Source organism: Syngnathus scovelli, chromosome 10 (assembly GCF_024217435.2).
Source record: "Syngnathus scovelli strain Florida chromosome 10, RoL_Ssco_1.2, whole genome shotgun sequence".
Classification (NCBI taxonomy): domain Eukaryota; kingdom Metazoa; phylum Chordata; class Actinopteri; order Syngnathiformes; family Syngnathidae; genus Syngnathus; species Syngnathus scovelli.
Genome location: NC_090856.1, coordinates 411,357 through 425,264, shown reverse-complemented (window position 1 = coordinate 425,264; position 13,908 = coordinate 411,357). Strand labels below are relative to the sequence as shown.

The window sequence follows — 13,908 nt, the reverse complement described above, 5'->3', positions numbered from 1 at the left end:
GTTTCTTCAGAAGCACATTCTTCCACTGCAGGACCTTGGTTTGTCTTTTCTTCTTCCAGGTTCCCTCAATTATCTCCAAGTGCTTGAAACATTCCAGGAGCCCCGCATTCCTTATCCCCCCCACCCCACTCTAGCCAAACTCACCAAGCAAAGCCCGTCCTGACACAAACACCTGCACCCACCCACACTTAAACTCTTTTTTTCTCTTTTTCTCCCATCATTGAAAGATGTGGCACAACCCCCTGGATCTTTTTTTCACACTGAGGAATGAAGGAAAAGCCTCATACTTGTGAGACACCTGGCTAGTACAGTGCGCAGTTATGAAAGCAAAGACTGAAAGCAAACCCAATCCACCAGCTGGGGATAAAACGGAACAGTGGGCATTATTTGTCTGGTGTAACTGAGACGTCATGTGACATGCGTGATTTGACCGTCACATTATACTGCAAGTAATTGCTAGCAGGGTCACTGAAAGAAAATGATTGAAGCTACGGGAATATGGTGAGGGTATTGTTGGCCATTGTGTATCATCCATCATGCATCAATGGCTACACCTTATTCAATGTGACCTTTAAGCAGACAACAGAGGAATGTCTGGAAAAAGTGAAATGTAAGTAGTCATAAAGATTATACAAAACCTGGATGAGACGGGCGGGTAAAGGAAAATTCCATAGACTTCCTGACAGAATAATTGGTCCACTGAGCTTTACAGTTTGACATATTGTCAATTTTTTGAAAACAGAATTAATGTCAATACAAATGTTTCCACACAGTTGCAGCACAGAATTGTATTTCTGACTCAGGAGTCTCCTTTTTGTTTGTTTTTTCATCAGACTGACCTGATTTTACAAAGACTGACCCTTATTTCAAGTCCCACTTACTTCACAAGTTGAATAGCTATTCAGTGTGTGTGGGAGGGGGGGGGGACTTCTCTGTTCTGGCATGACATGAATTTGTGAAAATCAGTTGTGGCACAAAAATAATGCAAGTTATGTGTGTCACAGAATAGGAAATGTTTCTGGTCTTCATCACTTGACCTGGACTCGATTTAGAGCTCAGATATTCCATCATTACGCAATTGCCCATGCTAAGTCAGACTGTGTGTGAACAGTGAATGCTATTATACAGCCCAGGGATACTCATTTGTGTCGAACTCTGCACAAGGAAACCACGAGCATGTGCAAACATTGACACCTCCCTCCCACCCCGTCCGGATCGTCTCCTCTCCTCACACACGCACGCACGCACGCACGCACCCTCGCCCGCGCGCGCGCACCTCCAGTCTAAGTGCTTGCTGCACCACAGCATTTGCGAATCTGTTTGTCACAATAAAACAAAAAGGATGCCAGATGACGTAAACAATGATCATCCTCCTAAATGTCCCCATCTAGTGTCCGGAAGGCAGACGTGCGCCTACAACGACACAAGTCCAGTCACCATTTCGAAAATGATGGCACTCAACACAATACAGCAATTGGTGTTTTTCCGTGTTTCCATCCCATTGAATTATGCTTATGAAATGAATTGTAATCCAAATCCAATTGTTGTGAAAAATCGGAGCGCTAACGGGACAAACTTTTTCTCTCTCTCCCTCAGAAATGTGACAGACAGATGGCGTGAAAAGTTATAAAGTTGCCCCGAGCAATGAATGCTCGGCAATTTCCCTGCACAAAGAGCATATTTAAGCAGCCTTCAAGCGGCCAGGAATGCACCGTGGGCTCTGCCTGCCTGCCTGCCTGCCAAAAGAAGGGGAGAATATGTTCATAATGTAGGCTACTGCCATACCAAATATGGTAAGAGAGTTACGTCTGCGTTGTGTTGGATGCGGCGCGGCGCGGCGCTGCGCTGCGCTGCGCTGCGCGGTGCGCATCTGGAAGCGCTTAACTCGGCTGAATAAAGGCACCGGAGAGACACAAATAGATTCTGAAACGTATTGCAGCCCATGAAAACGCACGCCACTGCTTTTGTCAACACTTTCCACAGTAACGGAAACGTTGAGCAAACAATAGTACTTGTGCAAATGAAGTCATAACAAGAACGACAATGATGACGTGATGAGCGTCAATAACATTGATTTGTCTTGATATGATATAGGAGGGAGCGAAACTAAAACATTTTCTTGGTACACTTACATACACGGGATGAAAAAGTAACTTTCACTAAATGACCAAACTCTAACGTCCGCCAAGCAGCTAAAGGTTGCTTTGGATAAAAACAATATGGAAAAGGATTTTGATCAAGAAGAAGGGAAAATATGAGAGGGAAAAGTTCGTTCTTATGGGCAAGACTGGGGGGAAAAAATCCATTTGCGAGTGAGAGAAAGAGAAAAAAAGCCCACGGTTTAGACAGGGCGGAGCTTGTGTCTTGGATGGAAAAAGGCCGAGAAACATTCCTGGCATACTTTGGGAACAGTTCAGCAGGCAGCCCGGGGACTACGTCAGCTTCCCATGGACTATATAAGCCGGGAGGGCGCCCTGAGCCCAGCAGACTATACTGAGAGCTTGACTAAGACCAGCTTGGACCTCCAGAGAGCGAGCAGAAAGAAGCCAACACAACAAAGACAGCAAGAGGGAATACTTCACGTCCAACGCCACATATTTTGGTCAAAGGATTCCTGTTTGCGAGACATTTTTCCAAGATGATGATGATTTTTGTGGCCGTTACCATTCTGGGGAGCATCGACTTGGTGAGTTAGTCGTGTTCATTTCACCTTATTTCATTTGGAGTGAGCGCTAGTTTTCAAGGGGAGATGGTAAGTCATGGTCTTCTTTTGCTATGTCCAGGTGTTCTCCTCTTGCTCATCCGTGTGCGAGTGTCCACTGGAGATGCCCAAGTGCGCACCGGGTGTCAGCGTCATCCTGGACGGTTGCGCTTGCTGCAAAGTTTGCGCCAGGCAGCTGAATGAGGATTGCAGCCTCACCGAGCCCTGCGACCACACCAAAGGGCTGGAGTGTAACTTTGGGGCCACCTTTGCCGCCGCTACGACTCGTGGCATCTGCCGAGGTACGTACCGAACACCGGGATGCCCGCCTGGCCGCCGGCAATCAGCTCGGAGCGCTGCGGCGACCTCAGAACGCAAGCAAGGCAAGAGTGACATTCCTCTTTTTCTTCGCTCCCTTGCAGCCAAGTTAGAGGGCAGACCTTGCGAGTACAACAGCAGGATCTACCAAAACGGAGAGAGCTTCCAGCCCAACTGTAAACACCAGTGCACATGCATCGACGGCGCCGTGGGCTGCGTGCCGCTGTGCCCTCAAGAGCTCTCTTTGCCCAATCTGGGCTGTGCCAACCCAAGGCTGGTCAAGGTAGCAGGCCAGTGCTGCGAAGAGTGGCTGTGCGACGACGGCAAGGACGCAGCAGACGTTTTGGAGAAGATCTTTGGCAAAGACAAGACGTCCGATGAACTGGAAAGAGACCTCACCAAGAGAAACGAGCTGATTGCAATCGTCAAGGGGGGACTCAAGTCGCTGGCCGGTAAGAAAAGGGGCTCTCGACGGAACGTTCTCAAAACGTCCGAGTGGAGTCGAGGTCGCTAACGTGACGTTTGTTGTTCTTCCAAAACAGCCTACAGGCCCCAAGCTGAGATTCAGATGTTTGACAGGCTGAAGTGCATCATCCAAACCACACCCTGGTCTCAGTGCTCAAAGAGCTGCGGAACGGGCATCTCCACCAGAGTCACCAACAACAACAACGACGAGTGCAAGCTGGTCAAGGAGACTCGAATCTGTGAAGTGCGACCGTGCACCCAGTCACCTTACTCTAGTCTCAAGGTAAGCTTCGGCCACCTCCGACCGCAGACCACCTCAGCAACTCCCGGCTGACGCCCTGCTGTGTTCATTCATTTGCAGAAAGGAAAGAAATGCAGCAGAACCAAAAAGTCCAGCCAGCCAGTCAAGTTCACCTACGCCGGCTGCTCCAGCTTGAAGAAGTACCGACCCAAGTACTGCGGAGCGTGCGTGGACGGTCGCTGCTGCAGCCCCCACGACACCAGAACCATCCGGGTCAAGTTCCGCTGCGAGGACGGCGAGACCTTCAACAAGAACATCATGATGATCGAGTCCTGCAAGTGCACCTACGACTGCCCGCGTGCAAACGAAGCCTCCTACCCTTTCTACCGCCTCTCCAATGATATCCACAAGTTCAAAGACTGATTGGTGAAGACTTTGCTTGCTCAAGCCCCAGGTCCAGATGAATGCAGGCAGGGCAGGGGAGGGGAGGGGAGGGCAGGGCAGGGCAGGGCGGGGCGGGGCAGGGCAGGGCAGGCACCAATCTACTAGCTTCTTGTTGTAACGAAATTCCCAAGGAATTGTGGGCTTACATGAGGAGGACTTTTGGAAGTGCACTGTTTGCTGTGACTACATCAGCACTCTAACAATCGCTTCATATTAAGGGAGCATCCATGCTGGCTTCGTTACGGAGCAAAATGTAATTAACATTTGTACATTCATGTTATTTGCTGATATCGTTTCACTGTGTGTATATTTTGATCTGTAACATCTGACATGGCCAAGACTGTAGAGTGGTGCGGTGCGCGGGGGCGGGTGCATGCGTATGCACCCGCCGGCGGAACAAACATCCATTCGCGTACCGTCCCACCGTGTAACCTCTCACCTTATCGGGCGTGCGGTCGGTTGCATGACTTCCTGGCGTGGGCATTATCGTTCATGTTTTGTGGCAGCTAGTGAATGAAAAGAGACAAAACGAAACATGTCAAAGGATGAATGAATGAATGAATGGATGTTTTTAATATGATTATTTATGGCTACTTTATTTGGATATTAAGTCATACTGGAATAAATTGTAAAAATGATTTAATTTTATATGCTACAAATAAAATGAATTTATTTATGAAATGTGACACAGTGTCATTTTGCTGCGTTCAAACCACAACACCACAGTATTTTCCAATGAAACGGCTGCTGTTAGATCAATTTGCAGATCCCGCAAATTCTCAGACACTGAGTAGGGCCCACGTCTTATATAACAACACCTTAGAGGCTCGCTCGCATGCTGACTTTCTATTGCTTCGGAATGCTATTCTGAAGCAAGTTCTTTATTTCATCTGGGCAACACGGCGACAAGGGCTTAGGTCCACAAGTTGTCATAAATAGAGTAGTATAGAAGAGCCCAGTCTTAAAGGATGCTCTCTCTCTCTCTCTCTCAATACAATTGATGTCATTATATAATGACATCGCTTCAATTCATTGGCTATGTCCCTTCTTGCCAAGTATAGTGCAAGGGCTCCCGTAGCGGCAGTACAAAGCTTTCGGAGCTACCGTAAGAGCATGCTGCCGCTGTCGCATCAGCAGCAGTCCTTCCATTCTTTAATATCAGTCTGTTACTTTGATGGCCCTCATCAGGGGCGGGCAACAACAAAAAAAAGTCATTGCTGCTGTTTTGGCCTGGCTGGCACCTGGTGCTAAATAGCTGCAGTGGGCTAGTGAGAGCGACGGCTAAGGCTTTTCTTTTTTGATCCAGGTATTGGGAGTGGCTCAGGAATGCAGTAGTGGCTCAGACATCCTGATGGGCTTCAGATGTTGGAAAGTAACGCACAGCAGCAGCAGCAGCAGCAGCATGTTCACTTTTGCCAGGATGGGCTAAAAATATACAAACACTCGGTCCCTTGTACTCACTTGGCGTGAGAGTTCATCTAATTGCAAAGTCTAAAAGGCGTACTCTTGGATGTGATTGGGGGAACGCTCAACGGAGCGGAGCGGAGCGTGATAGATATATTGTCTCGGAGGGAGCCGCACACTGCACAGGCAGGATGTGCCCACTTAAAAGACTTGAAAGTTGACTTAATCACAGAGATGTGTGCCTTCCCCTGCAGCGCTCGCTCATTTCATTTACAGTCAAAACAGAGTCAGGATCTTGTTTTTGCTCTTCCCCAAAGCACATTTTCATCAGAGCCCTTTGGAAAGTGCCATGCAATCAAATTGTCATTTGTCTTGTTAACACATTACACCTCGCTCGGTTATGTAATCTTTTCAACGTTATATCATCCATAACATTCCTTAAGCTAGAAGGGCAGCAGGGAGGGCAGACCTTTTTAACATTCAAATTCCAGGAAAGATGACTTACTTGATCGAAACAACCTCTGCTGCTCAACCACGCAAAACGTTTACATTTCATTTTGCTCATCCGCACAGAAAAAGAAAAAAAATCCTTGAACTTTTCACAGGCAGGCGCCTGCCAGACCAATGAAATCACCCCATCATTCACCTCCTGAGTTCCAAATGTTTACATGACAAATGAAGAATTCAATGACATTACAGCATGCAACCCGTCATTATCGCATAACTTGGGCCGATCCATATTCACTTTTAAACAACTTAAGGGCAGAAAGGGAGGATTTCTTTGGAGTGCGAGTCACAATAAAAAGCCCCACCTGCTGGTTGGAAAGGAAACATGCATTATGTAAACTTGGTAGACAATGGAAAATATGCAATCTACGGTTACATCATCAATTGTTGCGGATCGGCCATCGGGACCCCATTGGCATTTTGGTTTTCGGCTTTGCCGCTCACGTGGAATTGGGGATTATTTCAAATAGGGATCAAGCAGACTCCAAAATTGAAAGCAAACTTTCAATGTTGTACGGCATCATTCTTTCAGAAGTAGCAGTTGGAGGTGAAAAGGGATGCACTCAGATGTGAGATCATTGCGTGGGACTGGAAAATGCGTCACGGCAGGCTTAAACATCAAACAAATTCAGTCAAAAGACGTTAGCTTTGGCTGTAAAAACACATCCATAAGCACTGCCAACTGAATAATTTGCATTGGTGGGGCTGCAGTCACACTCAACTGACATTAGCATGGAGAAAGAGTGCAAAGGTACTTTTGCGTCCGTTCAAACGTACTCGTAGCTAAATGCAACAAACGTAGCGTCAGGCTTCCATATAAAAAAAAATAAATCCAAAATGTCAACATTCAAGTGAGACATAAGGTAAATATAAAAAGTGCAAATAAACCATTGAGATGATACTTTGTTTACCATGACAATTGTTTATTCCTTTTGGTGTATAAAAAAAATATATATATTTCTATATACGTACTTTGCACAGCCTTATACTTACTAGCCTTCAAAGTGATTTTCAAAGTGAAGCGTCGTCCGTCTCTGTACTGGCCCTGGCGCTCGCACTATGGTCAACAGTTGTTGCATCTTCCTTCATACAATGATGTCTGTCTTTGCTTTTGGCATCCTCATCACAGGTCTTAATAATCATTGTGCCAATATTTTCCTCCATCTCCCCTTCATCCTCACTATCGGCAATCTCTCCTTCTTCTAATTCTTCGTCCCTCAATTCTCTTTTGAGTCCTTTCTCTCGTGGCGACAGCGATTCTGGGCTGGGCTGTGTTGCTGTGAAGGTGGCCAGAGGGCAATGCGGGGAACATAGGGTGAGGTCCTCGCTCGCGTGCTCAGCGTTGCCCGGCGCAGCTGAAACAATTTGTATGGAGATCAAAATCAAATAGTAGAACATTAGCTGCATTTCTGTTTCGTGTGATGATTTTGCTCCTACGTGTGTAAACATTGCAAATGAGAGCTCGGGATGATGGCCCCTGCTCAGAATAGGGCGACATGCCAAGCTAGCAGTTATGTAATGAAACAGTGTGGACATGTGACAAAGCAAGAATGGGACGTCAAATAAAACAGCTTTGTTTCAACATTTAGTGGAAGCAAATGATTCACATACTACCCACATTTGATTTGACATGAAATTCAAAATAAGATATCGTTAGCACCCTTAGGAAGCATTTCAAAGGTGGCTTAGAGCAAATTTGGCAAACATTCGGGACTAATCTTGGCTTTTGCCTCGCCTGTTTACATAAGTAATTCTATTGGATTGATATATCCCAGCCTTAGACAAAATCACTCAGCATTTAAGCTTGGCAACTAAAAGGACTTACTACCTTAGCTTGACTTGACTTTGTGTAATCTAGTGATAAAAGATCCATTGCGAGACAAAAACTAAATTGTGTTGGGGCCTGTAAATGTTTTAAATTGTTTTTACTGTCAATAAGTTGATCATCAAGTACTAGCAAGTGCCTGGAACTAAACACAGCCAAACCAAAAGACTTGACATCAAGGTTACAGTCTGCCTTTCACTTGAAGTCAGCACCCCGCAACACAAATTGGAAAGGTTTGAGGACATGTACGCATGTACTTTATTGTTGGGGTGCTGAGATGGCCACTTGCTTTGTGCATACAATCCAGGAATTTCATGCCCCTACGACTGAAGCGCAAGAAAATGGATGGATGGAAGGAAGCAAGCTTATTTGGCACATCACCCTTAGAATTTCTTTTGAGAACGACACCTTTTCCCAGAAACCATTCCAAGAAATGACAACGTCATTGATATAGGAGCATAATTCAAATGGGCTACATCCTTTCTAAGAGCAATTGAATATCCGTCCATTATCTCAAAGCACTTATGGTCGCCAAGGTCGCGGGCGCGCTGGCACAGCTAAGTCCTCGGGGCACGCGGTTGTTAGAATCAGCCTCTTTGGAGCCTCCAAAGCTTAACCTTGCTGCGTGTCACGCTATCTGATAGCTTGTTATCACTTTGCGTCAAGCTTCCCGGGCCGTGTGGCGTGCGCGCGCGTGCGCCATTATCAGGATCTTTCTTTGACCGACATGACATCAAAACAGTGAGACGAACGGCGAGGCCTTATCAGAGGAAAACATACCAGAATAAACAAATGGCTCATTCATCCGGAATGGGCCTGACAGAGTAATGACATGAGAAAAGCCAAGTGTGCTGCTCTATTAGCACCAAAGCCTCTTGTGTCTGAGTCATGAGAGGACCCGGAAGACTCCACCGCAGGGAGCGTGCGTACAGGTGGCTCCTACGATGTCATTTCTCATCACATGAGGTCATTTGGGAACACTAAGCCCTATTTGATCCTCTCTTTGGCCGTCGAGCTTCAAGTGTGATGTAGTGCAGACCACCCTATTGCATTTTGACCATGATATGATCCCGTTGGAATCTCATCTCCACCTAGCAAGTATAAGTGTGGACAGAAAAACCTAATGATGCAAAGCATGGGGCAGAAATGCTCACGCGGTCAAAGTTTTGGACGATGGGAATGAGGAAATATTTGTAATGCATTTGTCATTTACCTGGTTCTTCCACCGCAAAGTCCTTCCAATGATCGCTCAGCACCACGTGGAGTAAAGGATATTCGATGAGTATTTTGTAGCGCAGGTTGTCTCGAAGGCTCTTCTGTAAATCCAGTTGATGGTACCTGTTCAAGAGAAAATGTGCATGATTAACACAGGCAGGTTCATTGCCAACCACTATTATTGTCTTCAATTCTGGCGCAGTGACAATTTTGTTGCACTGGAACAGAAGTGGGCTTCGGCAAAAATCAAAGCCATGTGGAAAAGCCGCCGTACCGTTGAAGGATTTGCTCGTTAGGGACGACATGACTCGAGTTTTGCCTCAAAGTCGTCCTGTCGAGTATTAGGGATGGTCATCCATCACCTGTCCAAATGGGTTTGCTTTCACGCGCTTTGCTGGGCTGTCATGACCAAAAGACTGTAGTGCAGCGCAACTGGCACAACTTGTCAAAGAGCAAAAGTTGGAGAGCTATTGCTATTGCTTAGCCGGAGCCTGAGCCTGAGCCTGATAAGTCCAGACGAGACCGAGTAGTTGGACTGGCCTCTACACACAGTTGGGCTCCTCTCCAGAGGGGTTGATTTCTATTCCACTTGCCCAGAGTGAAGTGCTCGCTCAGAGCTCCATCATGTTCCAATTGGAAATACGTAAGTGGTGCTTTTCTCCAATCACTCATCTTCCTATCGCTCACCTGACTGAGTTTGCCTTGCGTCCTTCTTCCTTCATGAAAACGCCGACATCCTCGATTGGGGTACATACATACCTCTTCAACCTGAAATAGATTTGTTTTTTGATACGTATTAGCACAGTGTCAACGCTAAGATGCACACTTGGAATCACAATCAAAAAGGCTTACTTCTGGCGTATTATAGGGTCTGACTCTGTCGGGTGGATATAAGGCATCAAGATCTGTTCCAGACTTAGCGTGTCACGCACCCTGAAATGAAATTTCATTTGTTAAGACAGATATAGTCAATGTGAAACGGTCCATCAAGAAATGAATGACATTGTAGATGAAGTTCACAGTCCATTTTGCTGTGAGGCTTACCTTTCCTGGCTGAATTCTGTCCCGCTCTGAGGGAACACAATCTTCAAGTGCCACAGAAACATTTTTTCCCTAAATGGGACAAATTCAAATCATCTTTAGTCCGTCCGCTATGTTCAAATACTGGCCTGAATGAGACGTATGGAGAAGATTGGTCGAATCTTTCGGGCCAACCATACGGCAAGAAATGTCAATTTGCTGCACGTAGCTCTATAGACTTTTATTTCGACAACTTTTGGTCTAGTTGGGGCAAATGAAATGGCAGCTAGGGGGGGGGGAGGAGATTCCCTCCACAACGGTGGGAGAGGAATTTAGGAGCTTGTTGGCATAGTTTACTGCGTCAGTGTGTATTTGCATATACTTGTGGAAGCCTTGATGCGTTTCTACATGCAAGAAATGTGGGTGGGTGGGGCACCAGGTGTGATAGTATTGTTACAGCAAATGGAAACTATGCAACTCTGGGAAAAACGGGGGCTTTAGTCATTTCAGGCCAGCCTGTGAAAAATTCCAATGACCTGCCATGGATAGAATTTCAAGTATACTTCAAAAGATACGTAAATACGGATTGTGCTGTTGATCAGGATGCACTGGCAATTATTTATGTAGGCGAAAAAAACAACAACAACAACCTGAAAGCTCCTGTGTGTTCGATTTTGAGTTGCTCATTTAAACAATGACAATGTGTTAAATGTTGTGCTGATGTCACTCTTTTCAAGTGAACAGGATCTCTATCTCTGCTGCTTATTTGATATAATAGGTGAAATGATTTGTAAGTCATAGCCTTGCCGGATGGCTCTTTGGCCGTTTCCGGTATGCGTCAAGACTGCCTTTAATCAACTGTTGCGGCTGCTTCCAGGCTTCTAGGCTGAGTCACACTCATAAACAAATGACTGACTGACTGACTGACTCTGACTCTTTTGCTCTCACCCCCATGCACAGAGCACTTTATTAAAAGCCCTTTGTGCACAACTAACAAACAGGTGTAACATTCCTTCTCACTGACATTTGTGATTTCCCAATCAAGATTTTCTTCCGATAGGATTTGGACTTTTTTCCAAAAAGTCGTGCACTTGTGTGTCATATTCTCCCGTATGAAAAGAATGGCGTCCTTATCTGATCACACTCTTACCTTGAATTGAAGATGCTGGAGTTTTCCTTACTCTTGGTGAAGGTTATGGGGAGGGTTCTCAAAGTGATGTTCATCTTCCGGGCATTTACTAGTAGATTTTTGACCTGAACAACAAACGAAAATGACAGATGTACAAAGATATCACGGCAGGCAAATTGTGTCAAAAGCACTTGGAGCGAGAATAGAAGATGGTTAAGAAAAGGACACTTTTGGGACATTTTGTTGGCTGACATTTCAGTTGAGTGGAAAAGACGGCGAGGCTGGAGGGAGGGAGGGAGGGAGGGAGGGAGGGAGGGAGGGAGATTTGGGAGGGAGGGAGATTTGGGAGGGAGGGAGCCAGCCAGCCAGCCAGCCAGCCAGCCAGCCAGCCAGCCAGCCAGCCAGCCAGCCAGCCTTCCTGGACAAATGTGTCCAAATACCAAACATCTGTTCTGCATCACTAAACCTGAGTGTGTTTCAGTGTTAATCCCTGCTTTCACTCCATATTTACCTTTCAAGCATCTAAAATACACTACATGACTTGCAATGCAACTCAACAGAACATCAAATTGGGCTTACTCTGTTGGGAGTGTAACGGACATGGGCACGAATGAGATTGTCTCTCTGGGCGCCACCAGCAAATCTTCCAGTATCCTCAAGAAACCGGTAATCTAGGGAGAGAACAGACAAGGACCACTTCTTACACCCAAACAGGTTAACGGTCCAAAAAAGATACCACGCATCTTGTTTGAATGTTGGAAATGAGGCCATGCTTACCACTGAGTAGAGTCATTTCATCAAATTGAGAGAGTTTCAGGAAGGCGCTTTTATTTCGAACACCGCTGCATGCAGATTCTTCCTTGTGTTTCTTCACACAGAGCAAACTTCAAGACAGCGAGAAGGAAGCAAACAAAATCTCAGGTGAAATGGTTCAACCAGGTTGAAAACCCCCAAAGGCAGTTGGCAGATGTTTTGGACGACGCGCCGTTGTGTCGCTTTGGAATAGATGACATTGCTTACGCAACAAACATGATGATTGTTCAAATGTAAAGGAATTTGGTAACAAAAAAAAACAAAAAAAAAACATTTAAAAAAAAAAAAAAAAAAAAAAGAAAATCTTGCAGCGTTTCACAGATGAGAGACAGGTATTTGGCTACAGATAGAATAACACTGAATTAAAAAAAAACAACTAAGCAATAGGAATGTTGACTGATGCCTTCAACTCCAGGCCTTTATGAAAGAAGCTTACGGACAACCTCTGGTGCCCAACAATTTCAGGCATGACTTTCAATATGCCAGCAGATTCTTGAGGATTAGGCGATAAAATGTTTCAACACAAGTCAAGGAATCGAGCAAAGATTGCTGCCACTAGCACAAGCATGTTATTGGAGGCCTCCAACCAAAACAAATAGAAGCAACAAATACATGGCTCTCTGCCAGTCCAAAATATTCTGCTGAAATAAGATTGAAAGATGGTGCGTATTACACAATCAAGCTATGCCCCTTTACTTGGCGCTCTTGCTTGAAAGCTGCACTTTTTGGGGACAAAATGACAAACAGTAACACACAAGTGAACACTGATTTACTTACATCGAATCCATATCCAGATGAACCGCTGCATATTTGCAAATTTGATGGGACTCGAGCCTCCATTATTCACTGGAAAAACTCATCTACTTGTTGTTTTTGTGCTCAAGCAACTCTGTTCACCCACTGACTTTGCATTAATACATAGTCCAGAAAGTGGTGCATTTAAAGACTACTATTCTTCATACCATGTCTTTGAAAGCCCATCATGACAGTTTGCTTGGCCGTCGCTGTTCTTACCTGCATGAACGTGTGAGACAGGCAGGGCACTTGTACTTGGCCTCCCCAAAGCCACACACACCACAACTGTGAAAAGAAAACATGAATTCAGTCAGTGCTGCACGAGGGGGCAAAACGCGAGGAAGGAAGGAAGAAGCAGCTGCAGTGGCAGCAGCAGCAAACGTGCAAACGACACCGATTTCACAACGTTAAACTTGTTGATTTACGAAGCCATACCTTGATGTTATTGGCATTTGGTCCTTGCTTTTGAAAGCATGACAGCAGCATGAGAACGCGCGCACACACACACACACAAGTTCGTTTGCATTGCACACACTTACTTCGACAGTGAAATCTTTCTTTTTGTCCCCCTCGCCTCGTCGTCAGGACTTTTACTGCCCGTTGGCGTCTCCTCAAATGACATCATGCGTATTGATGGAGTAAGCCTACTATGCATTACGAGTAAGTCACGTTGGCAAATGATGTCAACAAAACCTCTTCCGCCTGCGACCATGCGAGTGTGCGGCTGGCTACTTGTTGACTAGATCCGGTTTATACATGCTCTTTAGCGCCGCGCAGTGTCAAGGCGGGTGTATGGCGTCTCGAGAGTCATCAAACCAGCGTTGATGTGTTGATTGCATACCATAAAATGCGGAAATGTTTGCCTTCCGGTGTAATGTTTGTACAGAAAATAAAAAGGAATATCGCAAAATTAAAATGACAAAATCTGGATGGACAGACAGGCAGGCAGACAGACAGACAGACAGACAGGCAGGCAGGCAGGCAGGCAGGCAGGCAGGCAGGCAGGCAGGCAGGCAGGCAGGCAGACAGAC

General features: G+C 45.8%; 2 protein-coding genes across 4 annotated transcripts; one reads left to right on the top strand and one right to left on the bottom strand.

The window, feature by feature from the left end:
* The first annotated feature begins 2,470 nt into the window (after positions 1 to 2,470).
* On the top strand, positions 2,471 to 4,855 carry ccn1 (cellular communication network factor 1). The gene is made up of 5 exons (XM_049729253.2): positions 2,471 to 2,686; positions 2,784 to 3,003; positions 3,124 to 3,471; positions 3,562 to 3,767; positions 3,846 to 4,855. Exons 1-5 carry the CDS (start codon positions 2,639 to 2,641, stop codon positions 4,146 to 4,148), a joined length of 1,125 nt encoding a protein of 374 aa, XP_049585210.1. The 5' UTR covers positions 2,471 to 2,638; the 3' UTR covers positions 4,149 to 4,855.
* A 2,127-nt stretch (positions 4,856 to 6,982) lies between these two features.
* On the bottom strand, positions 6,983 to 13,624 carry znhit6 (zinc finger HIT-type containing 6). Of its 3 annotated transcripts, none has more exons than XM_049729251.1 (10): positions 13,417 to 13,622; positions 13,097 to 13,162; positions 12,047 to 12,153; positions 11,849 to 11,940; positions 11,291 to 11,394; positions 10,165 to 10,233; positions 9,973 to 10,053; positions 9,808 to 9,888; positions 9,119 to 9,243; positions 6,983 to 7,435 (listed from the first exon to the last, which is right to left on the bottom strand). In XM_049729251.1, exons 1-10 carry the CDS (start codon positions 13,587 to 13,589, stop codon positions 7,092 to 7,094), a joined length of 1,242 nt encoding a protein of 413 aa, XP_049585208.1. In that variant the 5' UTR covers positions 13,590 to 13,622; the 3' UTR covers positions 6,983 to 7,091. The 3 variants fall into 3 exon arrangements, with proteins under 3 accessions (XP_049585208.1, XP_068508350.1, XP_049585209.1); XM_068652249.1 differs by lacking the exon at positions 13,417 to 13,622 and adding an exon at positions 13,313 to 13,358; XM_049729252.2 differs by lacking the exon at positions 6,983 to 7,435 and adding an exon at positions 7,443 to 8,996 and having other exon boundaries at positions 13,417 to 13,624.
* Positions 13,625 to 13,908: the final 284 nt, after the last annotated feature.